This window comes from Sardina pilchardus, chromosome 20, assembly GCF_963854185.1.
Source record: "Sardina pilchardus chromosome 20, fSarPil1.1, whole genome shotgun sequence".
Lineage (NCBI taxonomy): Eukaryota > Metazoa > Chordata > Actinopteri > Clupeiformes > Clupeidae > Sardina > Sardina pilchardus.
In genome coordinates, this window is record NC_085013.1 from 3,454,937 (window position 1) to 3,473,589 (window position 18,653).

The 18,653-nt window shown below is 43.1% G+C and overlaps 2 protein-coding genes and 1 long non-coding RNA gene across 3 annotated transcripts; 2 read left to right on the forward strand and 1 right to left on the reverse strand.

Annotated features, from left to right (window-relative positions):
• The first annotated feature begins 57 nt into the window (after nt 1-57).
• On the forward strand, nt 58-13,631 carry prorp (protein only RNase P catalytic subunit). The gene is made up of 7 exons (XM_062522723.1): nt 58-1,495; nt 1,587-1,634; nt 2,063-2,195; nt 8,223-8,330; nt 12,467-12,606; nt 12,832-13,027; nt 13,429-13,631. Exons 1-7 carry the CDS (start codon nt 510-512, stop codon nt 13,558-13,560), a joined length of 1,743 nt encoding a protein of 580 aa, XP_062378707.1. The 5' UTR covers nt 58-509; the 3' UTR covers nt 13,561-13,631.
• On the reverse strand, nt 11,206-12,709 carry LOC134067444 (uncharacterized). Its single transcript, XR_009936507.1, has 3 exons — nt 12,440-12,709; nt 11,589-11,643; nt 11,206-11,260 (listed from the first exon to the last, which is right to left on the reverse strand). It is a non-coding gene; the product is annotated as an uncharacterized LOC134067444 (long non-coding RNA).
• Nucleotides 13,632-14,065: 434 nt separating the features above from the next.
• psma6a (proteasome 20S subunit alpha 6a) lies at nt 14,066-18,415 on the forward strand. Its single transcript, XM_062522725.1, has 7 exons — nt 14,066-14,240; nt 14,593-14,687; nt 14,982-15,063; nt 15,148-15,303; nt 15,794-15,972; nt 17,602-17,696; nt 18,095-18,415. The coding sequence occupies exons 1-7, from the start codon at nt 14,165-14,167 to the stop codon at nt 18,150-18,152; spliced, it is 741 nt and encodes a 246-aa protein (XP_062378709.1). The 5' UTR covers nt 14,066-14,164; the 3' UTR covers nt 18,153-18,415.
• The last annotated feature ends 238 nt before the right edge of the window (nt 18,416-18,653 follow it).

Sequence of the window (18,653 nt, forward strand, 5' to 3'; positions counted from 1 at the left end):
TTGGTTTGAGAAGCATTTTCGTGACGTCTTCTGGCTGCGCCGCCGCCTGCTGTCACGTGACAAGTGCCAAACTTCACCGTACATGCTTTCTCAGGACACTTTGTGGTGAGCAGAGAATGTAGACGGGCTCTTTGGTGAGCAAACTACTTTAATAACTGCCCCCTCTGAAGATAAAAATCTGTAACCTGTATGGAATTGTTTAGAGCACATCAGCAAAGTGGTGTTGGAGCTGCATTTCTTTTACTGTCTATGGCTGCATTTAGACTAGCTAATGTTAGCTGCTAGCTACTTAAGGTTGTGTATGTGGAGTAATGGACGTTACGTTACAGTTGGCCGTGGACCGCAAAAATAAATAAGCTATCTGAATGTTAAGTTATCTTGTCAAGTACATGCATTTATGTAGCTTTGTGTGAGTAATAAGTTGCCCTGTCCCTCTCTGCCCTGTCAGTTTGTGAACTCGCTAAAGCTATTGTGCTGTAGCTACAGTTACCTACCTGAAAGTAGCCTAAATGTTCAGGCAGGTCATGGGCCCTCTGCTGATAGCCAACCCAATGGTTTGCTTGCAGCATTTTATCCCAGTTCTCACAAGAAACATATTAAATGTCTCGTACAAGAACGTGCCGGCGTGTTTTAAACTGGGAGGCATGAGTACATTTTGTACGAAAAGAATAAACAAAAAAGGAGTTCCTATAAGAAAAGATTTCAAATCAAATGAGTTTGTCATCAAGGAGAATCCTGCTTTTCCCAAGTCGGTTTTTGCAGCTGGAAATGCTAGGCGGACTAGTGCACTACTGAAAAGGAGAGCTGATATATCAGACTTAGGAGAGCAATCAGACTACAGGAATAGAGACAGGAAAAGAGATTACCCGATACCAGACCGCCCTCTCACAGTTTCAGAGTGGAAGAGATTGAAAGAAGACAGCAAAAACCCCCGTAGTTTTGAGACTCAAATTATGGGGGCATTCCTGAAGTCCAGTGCAGAGGTGGACACTGCTAAATCTCTCCTGGCGTATGTTGCCATTGACACTGGCACGGTGTCATATGAATTACTGTTGCTGTACCTCGCTTTCTGCGTCCATGGTGGACACTGGGCTGAAATGTTCGACGTGTACGACATCATGAAGAGTCGGTTTCGGACGCTGGATACGGGTGCTTACAGTTTATTGATTAAAGGCTTTAGCAAGACAGGACGCTGGGAAGAGGCGTTGGTTTTTCTTGAGAACATCAAGGGCATCAAGGCCTCTCCTCGGAATTACTCAGATATCATAGCCGGTGCAGTACAACATGGCAATATGGCCACTGCTTGGACGCTGTATAACCAACTCTTGGAGAGGGGCATTACTCCTAATCAGGATACCTGGAAATATCTGTTTGAGGGGGGTATTTCTGACCATGAAAACGATGATAAGCTGTTGTCAATATTAGAGCATATGAGAGACAGCCAAATATATCCAGAGGAGAGTCTGGCGCACAACATTTGGAAGTGGTTTGAATGGTAAATATGACTACATTTATTTAACTGATTTCAAACTTTTTACTGATATTTGAATGCAATGATACACTTTTCACATTTATGTTCCTCTCAGTCGCCCTGACCAGAAGTGGACTGGCAGTATCTCCACTGTGAACCCAAGGTAAAAATATCATACACTCTAGGGGGACAAAAACACCCAAGGATATTCAGAACTGCTCCACAGCCCAGGATTTGTGAAGTATCAAGGAAAAAAGAACAGATCATAGAGAAACTTCGGTCATTGAAATGTCTGTTAACGCCATCACAGGAAAATGCTGGTCAATCATTGTTGAGATTAAACACCACAAGCCTTTTGTTGCGCTTCACTAAAGTGTGACATTAAAACATAAAATGAACATTTTTTAAATTAACAAATGAAACACAGGAGTGTATTTGAAATGTATCGGCTGATTCTAGAACAGACAATAATCACTCATCTCATTAGAGAATGCCATTTATGCTGTCATATTCTACTACATTATTTTTGTTGATGGCCTAATCACTTTAATGATGTTTGACCCTATTTAACCTCTGTCCTTTGTCTGGCAGCGGAGTGTGTGAGAGCTGTCAGTCTATGCTGGAGTCCATACACCTGACTAAGGAAGACTATGCTGATCTGAAGGACAGTATCATGAAGAACGTGATTGAGGGCAAAGACGTATTCAACAAGACCACCCCTGAGGTTTGCATCCTCTTCCTTATTTGTCCTCAAGCCAAAGAGAATGTGGTTCATGTGTCCTTGCAAGTCAATACCCTCATCTTGTCCTTGGGGTCAATTTGACCCCAAGCCATGTTTAACATCATAAAATATATGGTTCACTTTTTTTGTTTTGCTTCAAGTTTCATGACTTTTCCTCATTTGAAGGGTACAACAGAGTAAACATGAAATTTGCACAAAAATATGTTTCCAATGTCCTGTAAAAAAAATAGTTACGTTGGTGTTCTTGGGGTCAATTTGACCCCATTTTTATGAAACATGAGGTAAATGAATATTTGACACAATATGAATATTATTATTGTAATAGTATGAGAACATGTACTTATTATCATTATCACATAAACAAGTACATATTACATATAAGTTTTTATGGCAGGTCTGAAAAAGGCCAAAAACTCAGCCTTTGGGCTGTTGACACTGGATTGGCCATATTGCCAGCCAGGGTTCCAGGGTTCATAAAGGGGTGTAGAGGGGTGGGATTGTTTTTTAGGGCTGTTGATGGTGGTTATTACACTCTTGTTAAGTACCTACCACAAAAAAAACTGGGTAAAAAAAATAATTTCAATCATTTTTTGAGAGTTTTGTTAGCTGGGGTCAAATTGACCCCAAGGATAACGAACGTCAGTAAGATTTGAGGACAACATGAGGGTTAAAACTAAAATGCATGCAATTTTGTGTTGTGGTTGGTGTTATGTTTGATGTGTAAATATGAAGCTGCATGTTCCTTAATCACCACTAGATAGCAGTGTTGGCTCGAATTCCATCCTAGCCTAACTTGAACCAATGGATTCCCTGAATGTGTCCAGTGGACATAGTCAAATTAAACCTTTGCAAATACTTATTGTTTCATTCATTCATACATACATACATACATACATACATACATGCACAAATGGTCTTTCCTTGGAAATATGTTCATTAAATGTGCAATACTAGGGTGTCATCTAAATGCAATTTGGATTGCTAATTGATAAAAGATACTAATCCATATTGCTCAGACATTTAAGGATACTAAGAAAATATATTTCTCAGACTCCCACTAAATAAGCAAAGATTGGATTTGATCAGAGGATTGAGAGAGTTTGTCATACAGATATCCAGAGTTGAGCCACTGTAGAAATAAGGAGAGTTTGTCTCAGATATCCCTCTAGTCGTCATGCAGCTAGTTGAGCCACTGTACAAATGAGGAAATTAAGTCTCATCACAGCTTGTGTGTGTGTTTGTATGAGAAACCATAGATGGGTAGACATCCTGGATTTTCTCTCCCATGGAGAGACAAAGATTCTCTAGCCACAGACAGTGGTAGAGTCTCCAAGCAGGGGGCTTCGTGTGTAGTCCTGCTGCACCATTTTGCCTTCGTCTCAGATTGGACACCCTCCTGAATTAGACAAGCTATTTTTCAGATACGATGCTCGTACAGGAGCTAGGTCTGATGCTCCTGCTCCGGCTGGTGCTCTTGATGAAAATAGCCTCGAGTTGGTCTGTAGAGAGAGGCTCGGTCTGGTTCCACTTTTAGACCATGTTTAGGGGCTTTCCAGCACATGGACCTCCATGTGTTTGTGGAGGCCCAGTTTAATGTAGAACTATGAGTGTCAAGCCCAAACTACCCAAAGCCCAAAGGGGTGCATGCTGGGTATTGGAGTTTTTTTTGTGTTCAGCCTTAGGGTATTTGAGGAACCGTCTGCACCATTTGTGTGCGCGCCGTGGACTCTTATCTTGGTCTGTGTGGTTGACATCTTTTCAACTGACTCTGCTGAGAAAGAGGATTTTGTTTAATTCAGAAGTGGATGTGTTCTAATCCTTGCACTCTCAACGGGATTTTCTTGTCTTTCTCAATTCCAACACATGGTCAGGTCATAGGTGCTGTCATTGAGCTCAATATTGCCTTTATATATCTAAAAGATCTCTCACATGTTTGAAACACGTGTGAGAAGTCCAAGTCCAGTTAATGTTGAATGTGCGACGTGCTGAACATCTGTGACTTCTACTATTTTGCAGAAAGACTGGTTTGTTGGATTATGGTGTGTGCTAGAATATGCCTTTGTAAGGTGTTTGTGTCTTGAGCCTGCAGATCTGAGCAGTTTTTGTGTTAGTATTCATATAGGCCCACACAAAAGGGTTTCACATTTCAGCCCTCAAAGCCTCTTTCACATGAGTGACCTTGGAAAGTCCCCACTGTGTGTTGTGTGTGTGTGTGTGTGTGTGTGTGTGTGTGTGTGTGTGTGTGTGTGTGTGTGTGTGTGTGTGTGTGTGTGTGTGTGTGTGTGTGTGTGTGTGTGTGTGTGTGTGTGTGTGTGTGTGTGTGTGTGTGTGTGTGTTTAGTGTGTGTGTTTAGTCTGTCTGTGTGTGTGTGTGTGTGTGTGTGTGTGTGTGTGTCTGTGTGAATATCTGTGTGCGTGTGTTTGTATGTGTGTGTTTTGTGTGTCTTTGTATAAGAGTGTGTGCACTCAGTATGCGTGTGAATGTGTATATGTGTGTAACTGTGTGTTTGCACGTGTGTGTGTGTGTGTGTGTGTGTGTGTCTCTCAGAGAGCATGTCCGGACTCTACCTCAACGTCTCCTCAACACCTCTGCTTCCCCACCACTGCACCATTAGCACGTGAGAAATGTTATGGGCCTGAGCCCTGTTGCTGTGCCCGCAGTATAGTAGTTGGGTCTGGGGATTCACTTATGCTTGTTTGTCAGCTCTCCGTGGGCGGTAAGGTCGGTGGTGTAAGACTGCATTCAAACGGCAAACTGTGCGGGCCAACAAAGGTGTCGAGTCTGCAAAACTGCAGTGAACTTATTGACTGCAGTGTTTCAGTGTGTTTGTGAGGTTTTCGCTTGATTGATATCAGCATTCGATACTTTTATTTATTTATTAATTTATTTATTTGTCTGAAGACATGTATTATGTATTCCAAATCAACCCAGGGTCCATGCACAGCCTGGTTAGGTACAGGTAGATTGCAGGAAGGAACAAACTTAAATAACAGTAGAATACTCCCCTACACACTATTGACTTGTTACTTAACTTGTTATGTATTTGGATACTGTACTGTACATCTACGTTAAATGCATGAGTGTTCATCCAGCAATAATGGGATCATGCGTTTGTGTGTAGGTGGTTGTTTGTCAGTGTGTTTTGCTTGATATTTCAGTAAATGCAGATCTAGTGTTGGATACTTTAAATGTAGGTGAAATGCATTAGTGTTTAAACAGAAATTATGGGATCATTTCTCTCTCCCATGGAGCAGAAGACTGTCTTTGTGTAAGGTAATCTCCAGGTGCCTGTGTTGTCTCACTGCAATTTCTACCCCCTCTTGCAGTGCACTTTTGTGTAACTGTGAATAAGTGTTTAGGGTACACTAAATCCTGGCATCAGGTTTTTTTTGTTGTTGAAAGTTTAAGCCAGAATATCCTGTGAGGAGTGCAAAGGTCAGGTCAGCAAGGGTTCAGTGAAAGGGCTGTATTGAGAAATGGTCCCACTATTAAGCTGGATGTTTTTGTTGTTTTGTTCACAGGGTGTGGTGCAGTTTCGTTTTGATGCTGCAAGGTGTTAAATAGTCTCACGAGCACTATTAGGGGCTGTGCACAAGAAGTGTCTTGTTTTGAAGCTGTAGTGTGTGTGTGTGTGTGTGTGTGTGTGTGTGTGTGTGTGTGTGTGTGTGTGTGTGTACGTGTGTGTGTGTGTGTGTGTGTGTGTGTGTGTGTGTGTGTGTTTGCAATGGTGCGTCGGTTGCTTTAACCCTTCCGAATATAATACAAGCACCTATGAGAGCATATCTTGCTGTATGGAAAGTTGAGGGGGCAGTGCATTTCAGTATGAGGGGCCCGGGGGGACAGGGCCGCATGATATGTCTGAAACACCCCCACATATGACCACACACACACGCACGCACACACACACGCACGCGCTCACACACACAAGCTGTAAAAATACATCATATGTCTACCCCATCAGAGTGGCACAGCTGTCACCTGACCTCCTGACTGCTGGGGAATCCCCGCCGTCTTTGTTCTCATTCCGCCTCGTCTCGCTATGGCAACAAGCTCTGCAGATAGATGACAGCGCTGATGGCCAGTCGGTTGTTGTGCTGTACGCGCGGCTAGGCTAACCACCCGGTGCCCTGCAGTGCAGCTCAGCTGACGTTGAGGTCAGCATGCTTTTTTAAACCGTTGACTTCATTGTGTGTGTGTGTGCGTGTGCGTGTGCGTGTGTGTGTGTGTGTGTGTGTGTGTGTGTGTGTGTGTGTGTTGGGGTGCAGGAGAATACATATTCGGCAGCCAGGCTCAGTTGCAGCCAGCGGCCAAAAATATGCAGCTTTTCTTATCCGCAGCCTTAAATACTGTTTTCAACGGCAACCTTAACCCTTGATACCCCCCACCCCCACCCCACTTCAAGTGGAGAGGAATTTCCCCAAATGTCCAGCACCCCTCCCCCAGCTTGTGTTCGCCTTGTTTTTCTAACCATCTTCCTCCTTTCTTATCTCTCTTTCTTTTTTCTCTTTCTTTTTCTCCCTCGCTTCGCTTCATGTTCTTGTTAAAGGTTATTTATTATCTGCTTGGTTGTGCTGCATAGTATGCATGCATTCAAAGATGACTATGCAAATGAGGGTTTCAGGCTACATTCTGCTCCAATCTTTTACCGCATGCATTGACACACACGCTCTTGCACAAGTATTGTTATTACTCCATATATTAAATGGCTTTGTGGAAACTTCTATTACGTTTGAGAAATGAAAACTCTGTGTTGTTCAGGGTTATCTTGTTGAGTGTGTGTGTGTGTGTGTGAGTAGGAGCATGGGTGATGTTGTAACTTCAGGGTTTCTTAACCTTTCTCGCTGCCGTGTTCTTAGGAAAATTCATGCTCTAAACTCATGCAGTGCTTGACAAGATCAACAACAAACATTTCAGCAGCGATACAAACTTCTTCAGAACTGAACACCCGGGAGGGGGGGGGGGGGGGGGGGGGGGGGTTCTGACCGTCAACCCCACGGCGGGGTGTTGTGTGTCGTGCCATGTTGTCTTGATAAAACAGGCCTCGTGCAGGTGAAGGAGCAAGCTGGCACGGCTCCAGCGGGAAATTCCCCAGACGCGATTGTGGCCAAGTCCGCCAGGCACGTTTGTGGAGACATTCCAGGATCCAATTCAAATGAAAACAAAGAGGAGAACTGAGAAGGAAGTTCAGACTGTTCTGTGGCAACATACTGGAACACCCCATCTTGTTGTGTGTTTGTGTGTGTGTGTCTGTGTGTGTCTGTGTGTGTATATGTGTTTTTCTTCCACAGAACTTCCCCGCTGTTTACCCACATTTGTTCTGTCGCATTTGAAGTCCCTAGTCATCATACGTAGATGAAGTTAGATGCTCCGAAATAATTACTTGCACTACACAAATGTTCAAAAAAGTGCAAAAACGGAATACCAGATCTTGCACAACTCCCTTACCCTGGTATGCAGTTGCTTAATTCTGTTTGGGTGCTCATAACAGATGCATTAGTATATGCACGGAACATGTTTTTCCGTTTTGTGAAATAATAGCCGCTTAGATTAGCTCCTCTTTATTTGCAATTTGCTCAGGCACAAGCACATATGCATTTGAGTTCTTGTGCAGGTCTCACAGTCGCAAAGAACTATGTAATAACTACAAAAACACAATATAAAGCAATGTATAAGCTCAGAAACACAAGTGGGCCAACTCCTGTGATTATCATGCAATGGTCTCGTGTGGCTCGACCTGCATAACAGCACTTCAGTGAGCTCAGGAGACCATTTTGGAATTTTGCTGAACTGTAAGGAAAGATTGTATAGAGGGAAGGAAGTGCTCTTCACAAGTTGATTACAAGTCTCAGAGCGTCATGTATGCTAATGCTACCCTATGCTATTAATCTCCAGAATTTAAATGTCGTCCCCAGACATCTCTGCAGGTCTTGAAATGGAGGTGCTACCTCATCGTCTGTGACCAGTGGTGCGGTCAAAGGCTCTAACAGACTATCTTTCTGTCTCACACAGGAGCTGGAGAGTTTCAAGCACTTCGTCAGTCAGCAGCCACCGTTTGATGTGGTGATCGACGGACTCAACGTGGCCTACAGCCAGGGTAAAGGGAACCAGTCTAACACGGTACGCCATGACTCCTCAATGGTGTGCGTTTTCCAGCTGTTTGGTCTGTTGTTTGGACTAGGCCTTGAGTAAGGCTGAGGAAACGGGGTTAGTCATGGGCTTGACAGATGGAACTTGACTATTAACTTGGGAGTAGACGTGTCACTTCTTCACATGACTAATATTGTTTAGCCAGAATTAGCCGTGGAAAACTGGATACTTACTAATCAAAAGTCTTTGGAAAAGATCAAACTATGTCTGAGCGGGAACTTAACCATGAGCTTTGATCTGGGTTCTTTGATCTTGGTTCTTGATCATAATCTTTAGAGAATAGATATGGAGGGCTGATTAAATTAGGTTTTACTTCTTTAAGCTGTTCTCGGCTAAGTCTGCGATTGTTATTTGAGGTGGCCACCAAGAGGCGATGTAGAGCACAGACTGAAAACCTATACCGTCTGTGGTTAAGAGACGCAGCGGTGAAATTAACCCCCTAGACTCTCACATTTTCCACTCTGCTGAAGACCCCTCACAAGACAACAGCGTGACAGCCCACCTGCTTTCAAGACCAAGACCTTTCACCGGGGCATTTCAATGGGTGGGGAACACCTGATATTCAAATAGTTTCGCATCAGGGGGCTACAATAAAATGTCCGCAGTGCGAAAGCACGAGCCCACTTTTTCAACACCCCTAGATGAACAGTGAGTGTGAAGTATCATACCTGCTACATGATCACACGTGCCCACCTGCGGTGTTACACTTACTGTACCCCTCACAAGGAGAGAGAGAGAAAGAGAGAGAGAGAGAGAGAGAGGATGATAGAGAGACGAAGACAGAAAAATGGAAACAGAAAAATCCCATAGAGCCACGCTTTCCTTTGAACTCCAGCTGTTTTGCATCAGCTTTTTCTCCAGTTAAATCCTTCCCAAAGAGGACTTTTGGCCATAAAGGAGCAGGTATTTTTAGTTCTCTTCTCCCCCTCTCCGCCCCCCCTCTTTTACCCACATTGGCAGCCTGTGGCTCAGTTCTTGGCAGGAGCCTTTTATCAATGGTACATGGAAATCAGGCTGCACTTCAACAGCGCTGCTGCGGTCAGAACAGGCCGTCCACAAATTCTAGATAAACAATGTTTGCTTACAAATCTGAGATTAGATCCCAAAAACCGTGTACCTGACGTTTGTGCGTGTGCTGTAATCCAAAACCACAACAATAGTGGTCATGTTTTGTTATGGAGTTATGTCATCCGTGGTGCATGCTACTCATGAGAATGTGACTTTAAAAGTCACAGTCACATTTTGTGATGATGGTTGCCTCTCCATAGTAAACTACCTAGGAGGCGCCTATGATGATCTTTCGTCGTGACATTCATGGACTGTTGAGTAGACAGCCTGGTTGTCTGTATGATTTGGTTTGGTCTGTCTTTTTGCCTTTGGTCTGGTCGTTATGATTATCTGACAAGTGCTTGTGGTTTTGGGCTTGAGCACAGCCCTCCATCAAGATCTGTCTGTTTCAGTTAGTCTCACTTCCCCCCCCCGTGCCACGTTGACCGAGGTCACACTGTTGTTTTTCGCCAGCCCTGTCCTCTGCCTCACCAATGGATGGGCAGTTTACATGGACCAAATAGGAAAAGGGAACTATGCATCTGTTAAACATGTGCAGCCAATATTGCTATCTCAAAAGCTTAAACATGCTGAAGGACAGCCTTCATGCATACACAGACAGACACACACAGACACACACAGACACACACAGACACACACAGACACACACACACACTCCCTGCAGCTCTCTGCTGCTCTTGGTTTGTACCCACACAGAGTCAGCCAGACCTCTCTCTTTGTGATAGCGAGGGGGGATTTTCTGGCTTTGTATGATATGACTAACTTCAGTAACTTTGGTCGCAATGAAATAACGGCCTCAGCGGCGGAGTTTATTTGCGGCCGCCCGTCGCCCTTTCCCCACGTTCTGTTGCGGGACACATTTAATCTCCTGCCCGCCCGGCCCTTCTCTCAGATCCTCCCACATGTCTGCGCACCCAGCCAGGGCCTGAAAGTGTCCGCCATTCAGTCAACTCGTTGAAAGCACAAGTTTGAAGATAGTCAATGGTTAATAGGCTATAGTTTACATGTTGTTATATGGTAATATTTGTTTTACTTTAGTGTGTTTGAGAAGTGGATTGGAAGTTCATTTGTCATCCTATGCCATTTTTTTTTATTTATTTATTTATTTTTAATTATTCTACTTCTCTTATCTTGATCTTTTGAAAAGGAATATGTGGAATCAGCCTACTTAGACACACACGGATGTAATTCAAATAAAATTTCCCGTACAACTCGGCAACGTGTGACTGGCATAGACACTGGCGTCACATGAGCAGCAGCTCGCCTGTATTCATGCAGGAATGACGATCAGGAAGGGGGGGAAAACTCCCGACTCATTGTTTGCATAGAGGAGTTACGGGGGGTCAGCGGGCTGACTGGTCGCGATTGTGGCGTGTGCGCTCCCAAGTGTCAAGGGCCCAGTGAGGTCAGTCGGCACTGGCAGCCTCGGTGAGTTTTTGGCCCGTGGCACTTTTCCACCTGGATGATCCGGGCCACTCATTTCCTTCTGTGTGATTCAGCAGAAATTCACCTGCAGTGCTACTTCAGCTGCACTTCCTTCTTGAGAACGCAGGATTTGTTGGGCTGTCTGTTCCCTAGAAAAAAAGGCCAGGGTGAGGGTAAACATTATGGTTGATATTGTAAACATGACAGTTACACACTTTGCCTCTCTTTTCCACGTAAATCAGTTTCCTCTTCCAGTTAATAAACGCAGCCATAGCCCCATGGGTTATGTAGGCTATTGTATTATTATCATCCTTGTTATCAGGGATTGTCGCATGCGTTAAAAAGTGTTCACTTACGGGACAGTCACAAGATACGGTACAGTGAAATCCTTGGAAGTTACACTTCACCTAAATACCGGAATTAAAAGGAACAGGAAGGCTGTGTTTAGATATTACATTTATTTATTTATTTATTCATTCATTTTATCGGCACGGTGTTCTTGTGAAACAGGATGTGTCGAAAGAGTTCCATTAGGGCGTGGCCGTGGCACTGTAATCAATGATGAAGGAAATTGGCTGTGAGCTCATTTCTCCCAGCTCTGACATTCTTGCCATACTGTTAAGATGCAGCGTGACTGAAATGAAGTTGTTACTAAATTTACCAGCCCACCCCAAACAAAGCATTTCCTCCCACGATAGCTCCACCTGTTTGTTGTGTCACAGAAAAGAGACTTACTGCGCATCTGGAGAGACAGACAGGAAACTCCCTGCGACCTCTATGACACGGTGGGCTAAAACAAAGATTATGAATAGTTTCCTTGCATCAGATTTGTTGTATAGATTTGTCTGTAGCATCCCAACCCCCAACCCCCCCCACTGATTGGATACTTAAAACTACATACAAAGGGAAATTCCTCCCACAGACCACCAACAGACAGGTTCTCAGACACTCATTCATGAAAAAGTCCATCTTTACTCTTGCTGTCTCTCACTGTCTCATGCAGAATGACTGTAAAACCTTTGATAACATGGTAACATTAGAACTAGACATGTATTGTGTAATTTGTGTGTGGCGGGGTTAACGTCACAGAGCTTTGTTTTTACTTAGTAGAGACGTCAGTGGACTATTTGTTTTATGTCTCATGTGGATAAACATCTGTAAATTGAAAGGACACTCACAAAAGTTAGTATAGTATAGATATTTTTGAGTGTTGTGTATTTGTGCTCTGTGCAAAAGGTGTGGTTTCCTATGAATTATGTTACAGACTTTGAATTCTGTCATGAATTCTACAATGTATTCTCTGGGAATGTCTGTGATTTATTATACTCGATCACTAATTATCTACAAATAAGGTGGCCTTCAGTTAAAACTTTTGATCTCTTCTTGTAGCTGTTACAGCTGTAGCGTCTTGGGAGGTTTTTTTTTTTTTCCCCAGTGATATGCCACAACCAAAAGAAAAAAGTACTGTGTCACATGACCTTCCAAACACCACATTCTGCGAGCCACTGAACGCAGCTTGTATGCCAATCGGATCATTTCTAACCTCTGCATGAAAGAGGTTTTACTACGGCACGTGCGTCACTCACAGTGTGTTTTTGTATGTCTCCCTACAGCTGTTGGCTGTGGTCTCCAAGTTACATCAGCAAGGTCTCTCCATCCTGGTCCTGGGCAGGAAGCATATGTTGAAGGATTATAAAAGCTACCACATGAGGAAAATCCAGCAAAAAGCGCACTGCTTCTTCACCGAGGATATGTGAGTGCAGTGGGTTGTGCCAGCTTCCTCTATCGCGTTTGTTTTGCGTCACACGAGCGTGCAAATTCCCACTACTCACATAACTTACCGGACGTTAGGGAACATTTACAGTAGTTAAGGGTGGAGATCATTTAAAGGGCTTGGGTTTATTTATTTAAAAAAAAAAAAAATTCTACACAAAAGAGAAAATTATTCACTGTGCTTCCCTTAATTTTTTTTAAACAGATCTGAAGATGACCCATTCCTCCTCTATGCTGCATTGCACTCTGGTAGCCACTGTACATTTGTGAGCCGCGATCTCATGCGGGACCACAAGGCCTGCCTGTCCAGTGGGCGAACCAGGCGCCTCTTCTTCAAGTGGCAGCGCGGGCACCAATTGGTCCTCCGCGCCTTTCTTCCTGGCGAGAAGGTCTACTTTCAGGTGAGAGGTCATACCTTCATGTGTGAAAATCAAAGCAGTCATTAATCTTCCACAATCCATAAAGTTAATGTAAACACAGACCTTGGACACAGACATGAAGGGGTGACGTGTACATTTCTGTTGTGTTGTTGTCTTGTTTAGCATGTAGTTCTTATATGAGGAGCTGAAACTGTCAGGCACAATCACATAACATATGTAACTAGATTCAAAATACATTTGCTTTAATATCGTTATATATTGAAGCAAATATGGTAGTCATCATAATATGATGATGTATCTACCAGATATTTTTTTTAAAATATCTGGTAGATATTTAAAAAAAAAAAAGAAAGATAATCTTGTGCTTCCTTATTTATGTATTGATTGATTGATTGATTGATTGATTGATTTACTTCTTACAGGAAATACAGAGTTATGACACCATTGCTCAGACCAGTGGAGACAGCTGGCATATACCCTTTGACCAAGAGGGTACAGAGAGAAGTACATATGAAGTTCCCCAGAAGTGGCTGTGCCTTACCAGATCAAACTGACAAATACACTGTAATTAATGGCCTGTGTTGCTTCCTTATGTATTGCTACAATAAAGTTGAGTTGTTTTCCACTTGCAATCTTTTCTTTGACTTCACACAAAACAAAACATTACTATGTTGTAAAATAATTGCTCTCATAAATTGTTGGATTGTGTTGATATCTGGTAGGAAAATGGTGTCATGGAGCAAAAGATTTTAAGACTCAGGCATAATGTAATAGTCTAAACTATATCATCCTTGCGTATTTTAGGTTGAATATATCAGATTACATTTGTTCCCCCATGATTAGTGGGTTCTGATCATCAGAGTGCGCCTCACTCATGTGGTTTTCAGCTTTGGACAAACTAACTCAACTGACTTCACTCAATAATTTAAAACAAATTAAAAAGATATATACATATAAACACATAAGAGAATTTCCGAGAATTTCTTCAAGTCTTCAGAGCACATTTTAAGGAGTTCTCTGAAGTCTTAAACATGTGACCCGGATTTTGAATCAGCGGTTTGATACTACTTCCGGGAAACATTTACTTTCGGTTGTGCACTGTTTACAAATTCCTGTATTTTCCCTTAACGTTACGGTTTCCTCCGACTCCTCGACAACATGTCCCGTGGATCAAGTGCAGGGTTCGACCGTCACATTACCATATTCTCACCGGAGGGCAGGTTATATCAAGTCGGTCAGTATTAAATTTAACTTCTTTGTAGAACCTGGGCTTGCTAGTTAGCAAGCTAGCTTAATGTTAAGTGCTCTGTCATTGCTACCAGACCTGTCTTTTCTTTCTCTGCAAAACTTTTCACTCCTCAAAGGCAGCATGCGTTGTTTTTAGAATATTAAGAATTTGTTCTCTTGTTATTTGTTTTTCAACTTAAAAGTAATTATTATGTTGTTGTCTTGTCTGCTCTGGGTAGCTACTTTGGCTACGTTTGTTAGCTACGTTACCACACGTTAGCCAACATAGTCAATGGTGAGACAGTGAGTGTGACAGGACACAGAAAAAGTGATTGTAACCACTGTTCATACACCCACAGAATATGCATTTAAAGCCATCAATCAAGGTGGCCTTACATCAGTCGCTGTTCGGGGTAAAGATTGTGCGGTTGTCATCACGCAGAAAAAAGTCCCGGTAAGTTATTTATCCTTTCGAAGTTGCTAAAACAAGGCCATACCAAACGTTACTACCCCTTGCCAACTGTGCATAACTACTGGACTGTTATGAGGTCACTGTTCAGTGGGGAAAGGGGAAAGATGAGTTATAGACCGCATGTTGTGCTGTGTGTAAACAAATCTCTTTCTCTCTCTATTCCCTCTCTGTCCCTCTGTTCCCCACCCTTTCTTTCTTTCTTTCTTTCTTTCTCTCTTTCTTTCTTTCTTTCTTTCTCTCTTTGTCTGTCTCTCTCTCTCTTTCTCTATCTCTCAGGACAAGCTTCTTGATTCCTCCACAGTCACCCACTTGTTCAGAATCACAGAAAGCATTGGCTGCGTCATGTCAGGAATGACAGGTTGGCACAAGTGAATGGCCATCTAACATAGAACATAGCAGACATCATCGTCCTTTCTCAACTACTGTATGTGTCTTCCTCCAGCCGACAGTAGATCCCAAGTGCAGAGGGCCCGTTACGAGGCAGCTAACTGGCAGTACAAGTATGGCTACGAGATCCCCGTGGACATGCTGTGCAAGCGGATTGCAGACATCTCTCAAGTGTACACGCAGAATGCCGAGATGAGGCCGCTTGGCTGCTGTAAGTGCCTTAGTAAGGCCTTGTGATGAAGCATAAGCTGAATCATGACTGGCATGGGCTGTGGATGAGTCTAGTGAGAGTCGTATGACAAATGATGACACACACCGGAGAATTCAACATGTTACCAGGAATATGACTTACCTTTGCTAATCTACTCATCACTCTCTTTACTGGATGACTATTAGTGTACACAAGACATCACAAGTGAATGATTCTGACTGCACTGCTTCATTGTTTTTAATCAGTTGTCCCTCCTAAATGATGTGTGAATGTGAGCTCGCTCACTCACTGTACTGTCTCCAACTCATACATGTATTCATTTCATATTAATTTCGAAGACCTCTGGTTTTTACACTGTCAAAACAAACTGTATTGCCCACAGAATAACAAAACAGTTGAGTTCAGTCAGCACATTGCTACAGTCATAGCTCCCACAGGCTGCTTGTCCAACATGCGGTCAGAGAGTGACACTGTGGCTGGTGTTTTCCAGGTATGATTGTGATCGGCATGGATGAGGAGATGGGGCCTCAGCTGTACAAGTGTGACCCTGCGGGTTACTACTGTGGCTTCAAGGCCACGGCTGCCGGTGTCAAGCAGACGGAAGCCACCAGCTTCCTGGAGAAGAAAGTCAAAAAGAAACTGGATTGGACTTACGAGCAAACAGTTGAGGTGTGTGGGAGTGTGGGTTGGGGTGGGGGCGGGGGGGCGGGTGTTACGCGTTTTCTGTCTTTTTGTCAGAGGTCAAAGTACACAATGTGGATTTCATTAAAGTTTGGGGAGTGTAGCCCTGGAGGTTCATAAGACCTCAAAAAAGTTTGGAGGAGGATACAATTATTTAGCAGAAGTCTTATGAGGGGACTCAAATACGTACTGCTCCATTTTACCATCAGCCACATGAAAAGTTGATCCTTCGTACTCTTCTGCTGTGTTTTCATGCTGTTTGAAAGCAATGGAAAGTACTCTGTTCTTGCACAAACAAAATCCAAGGATATGAAAGTCAGCAAAATTGCACAGACGTCCTGAGAAGTGTCAAGTGTTGCGCAATGGTAATATGTGTTTTTCTGTAATAGCGGCATTCAGTATCTATGTCACTTCCTATAATTAGACTCAAACATTTACACCAAAACCCAAAGAAGCCCCAACCAGTCTGCTGTCCCAATCAGTCGGTCAGCAGTCCCAATCAGTGTGCTATTTGAAAGCAGTGGAAAGTACTCTGTTCTTACTCATGCAAAATCCAGGAATACGAGTGTCAGCAAAATTTCACAGATGTCCTAGAAATTGTCAAGTGTTGCATAATGGTAATATGTGCCAGTTTTTGTGCAATAGTGGCATTCAGCAAGCCTCTTCCTATGATCAGACTCAAGCATTCACACAGAAACGTCAAGAGGCCCCAATCAGTATCTGAGCATTTTCATTTAAAAAAAAAGTAATGCTGTTGTACACTATAGATTGTGTTGTCACTGCACTTATGTGTAATTCTATTGACACGGATATTGGGTTCGAACCGGACTGACCACAAAGCACAGCCTAAACAACATCGAATACTCATATTTTTACATGAAGGCGTTCATGCTATGGGTTTCTTACTGGGAGATTCTATTCTGATGTTTTTTAAAAAAAAAATAAAAAAAAAGTTAATATTTTAATGTCATATATTTAGGGGATTTTTCATGTTATTCTCAGGGTAGTGAGGATTAGACAGGAAGTTGAAGGGAGGAAGAGAGATAGGCAGTGGCCTTGAGAAATGACCTCAGGCTGGTTTTGAATTTAGGTCCTTGCTGTGCTATAGCTTCCCCAGTCAGTCTTTTAATGTTGAAATTAAACTAGTCTTATATTAAGGCTAGTTAGTTCCTTTTTATGTGCATTGTGTATGTGTCCATCCTACATTACATGCACAAATAAAGATACGTTCAGGATAAATTGACGGCCTTGGTGCCTAGGAACACGTGGCTACTGTTTTGATAGACAGAAAGCCTAATTAATAGTCTCGTCATTTGTAGACACAGGTCATTGCGCGTGTGCAACATGCACGTGCAAGGCTACTATTCCCGGAATAGTGATTTAAACAAGTACCAGTAATTCATTAAGTTATAGTTTCTTTACTTTATGACTTGAAGTGAAATGAATGGACCGGCTGTGCAGCAATTGATTCAAATCCGGAATGAGCATCTGGTTTTGGGTTAACCTGGGATTTGGTTGCCAGCTCATTGTGCATGTTGTGTTCTCCTCTCCTCTCTCTGCTCTCGTCTCTCGGTGTACGCTCTCTGTATGACTGTTGTCATCTTTGTCCTTCTGCAGACAGCAATAACGTGTCTGTCCACGGTGCTCTCAATCGACTTCAAGCCGTCAGAGATCGAGATCGGCGTCATCACAAAGGATCAGCCCAAATACAGGTCGGTTATCGTGGGAACTGTGTTATGGTGTGAGGGCGCGTGAAAGCGCACGCTCGCTCTGTCTCTCTCAAAGAAAACAGGAAGTCTGTGTGCACAGTGCAAACGCTTGGCTGACAGGAAAGGCTCAGGTGTAGGCTAATGAATGCAAAGCAGAAGAAAAGAGAAATGATATCAGGTTAAGGGGACATCGTGTTTCACACTCGCTGTTGCAGGTGTTCAAGGTGCAGGCATGGTTCAGAATACCTGCTGCCTGGTGTTTGGTTCAATGCAGATTCAGTTTTCCTAGTTATCTCAAATAGTAGTGAAGTCAGCAAGAAAATCTTTCAATATGTTTGTGATTTCTATCTCATGTCGGTGTGTGTGTGTGTGTGTGTGTGTTTGTGTTTTCTCCTGGTTAGGATTCTTACTGAGGCAGAGATTGACATCCATCTTGTATCCCTGTCTGAGAGGGATTGAAGAGGCCCAGACCACTGATGTATTTGCGAGTTTGTGCTGCGCTAAGCTCGTACCTGAGCGGTGCAGTAGCCCCCCCTCCCCTCAACGGTCTACCCCCCCTCCTTCCCCCCGGTCCTCGTCCCAGCCCAGGAAGCACTACAACACACACACTCAGCTGGCTGCTTTTGCATGGATCAGCCAGGCAACCCCCTTTTTGCTGTTTATTTAGCTTTTTCAATTTCTGGTTCAATAAATACTTTTTTGGAAAAAAAAGTTTTGCCTTTTGTCAGAGCAATGTCATGATTTATCAGTCGTACCTTTGTGTGTGTGTGTGTGTGTGTGTGTGTGTGTGTGTGGGAGGGGTTCACATGTAAATGTTTTGCAAAAATGTCTGTTACTGTGAATATAAGCAAGTAAAAATGGACCTGATTTCCAAAAGGCATATAGTTTAAATATAAACAAATGTCTTACATATATAATTCTTACTTAAATAAAAGCAAGATACTTTTCTCACCATTTCAA

Bases quoted from the DNA above. Each gene is read 5' to 3' on its own strand.
- prorp (XM_062522723.1), top strand. From the start codon at position 510: ATGTTCAGGCAGGTCATGGGCCCTCTGCTGATAGCCAACCCAATGGTT. The intron at 1,496-1,586 runs GTAAATATGACT...TGTTCCTCTCAG, and splicing joins ATTTGGAAGTGGTTTGAATG to TCGCCCTGACCAGAAGTGGA. The intron at 2,196-8,222 runs GTTTGCATCCTC...TGTCTCACACAG, and splicing joins TCAACAAGACCACCCCTGAG to GAGCTGGAGAGTTTCAAGCA.
- psma6a (XM_062522725.1), top strand. From the start codon at position 14,165: ATGTCCCGTGGATCAAGTGCAGGGTTCGACCGTCACATTACCATATTC. The intron at 14,241-14,592 runs GTCAGTATTAAA...ATACACCCACAG, and splicing joins GGGCAGGTTATATCAAGTCG to AATATGCATTTAAAGCCATC. The intron at 15,304-15,793 runs GTAAGTGCCTTA...GGTGTTTTCCAG, and splicing joins GATGAGGCCGCTTGGCTGCT to GTATGATTGTGATCGGCATG.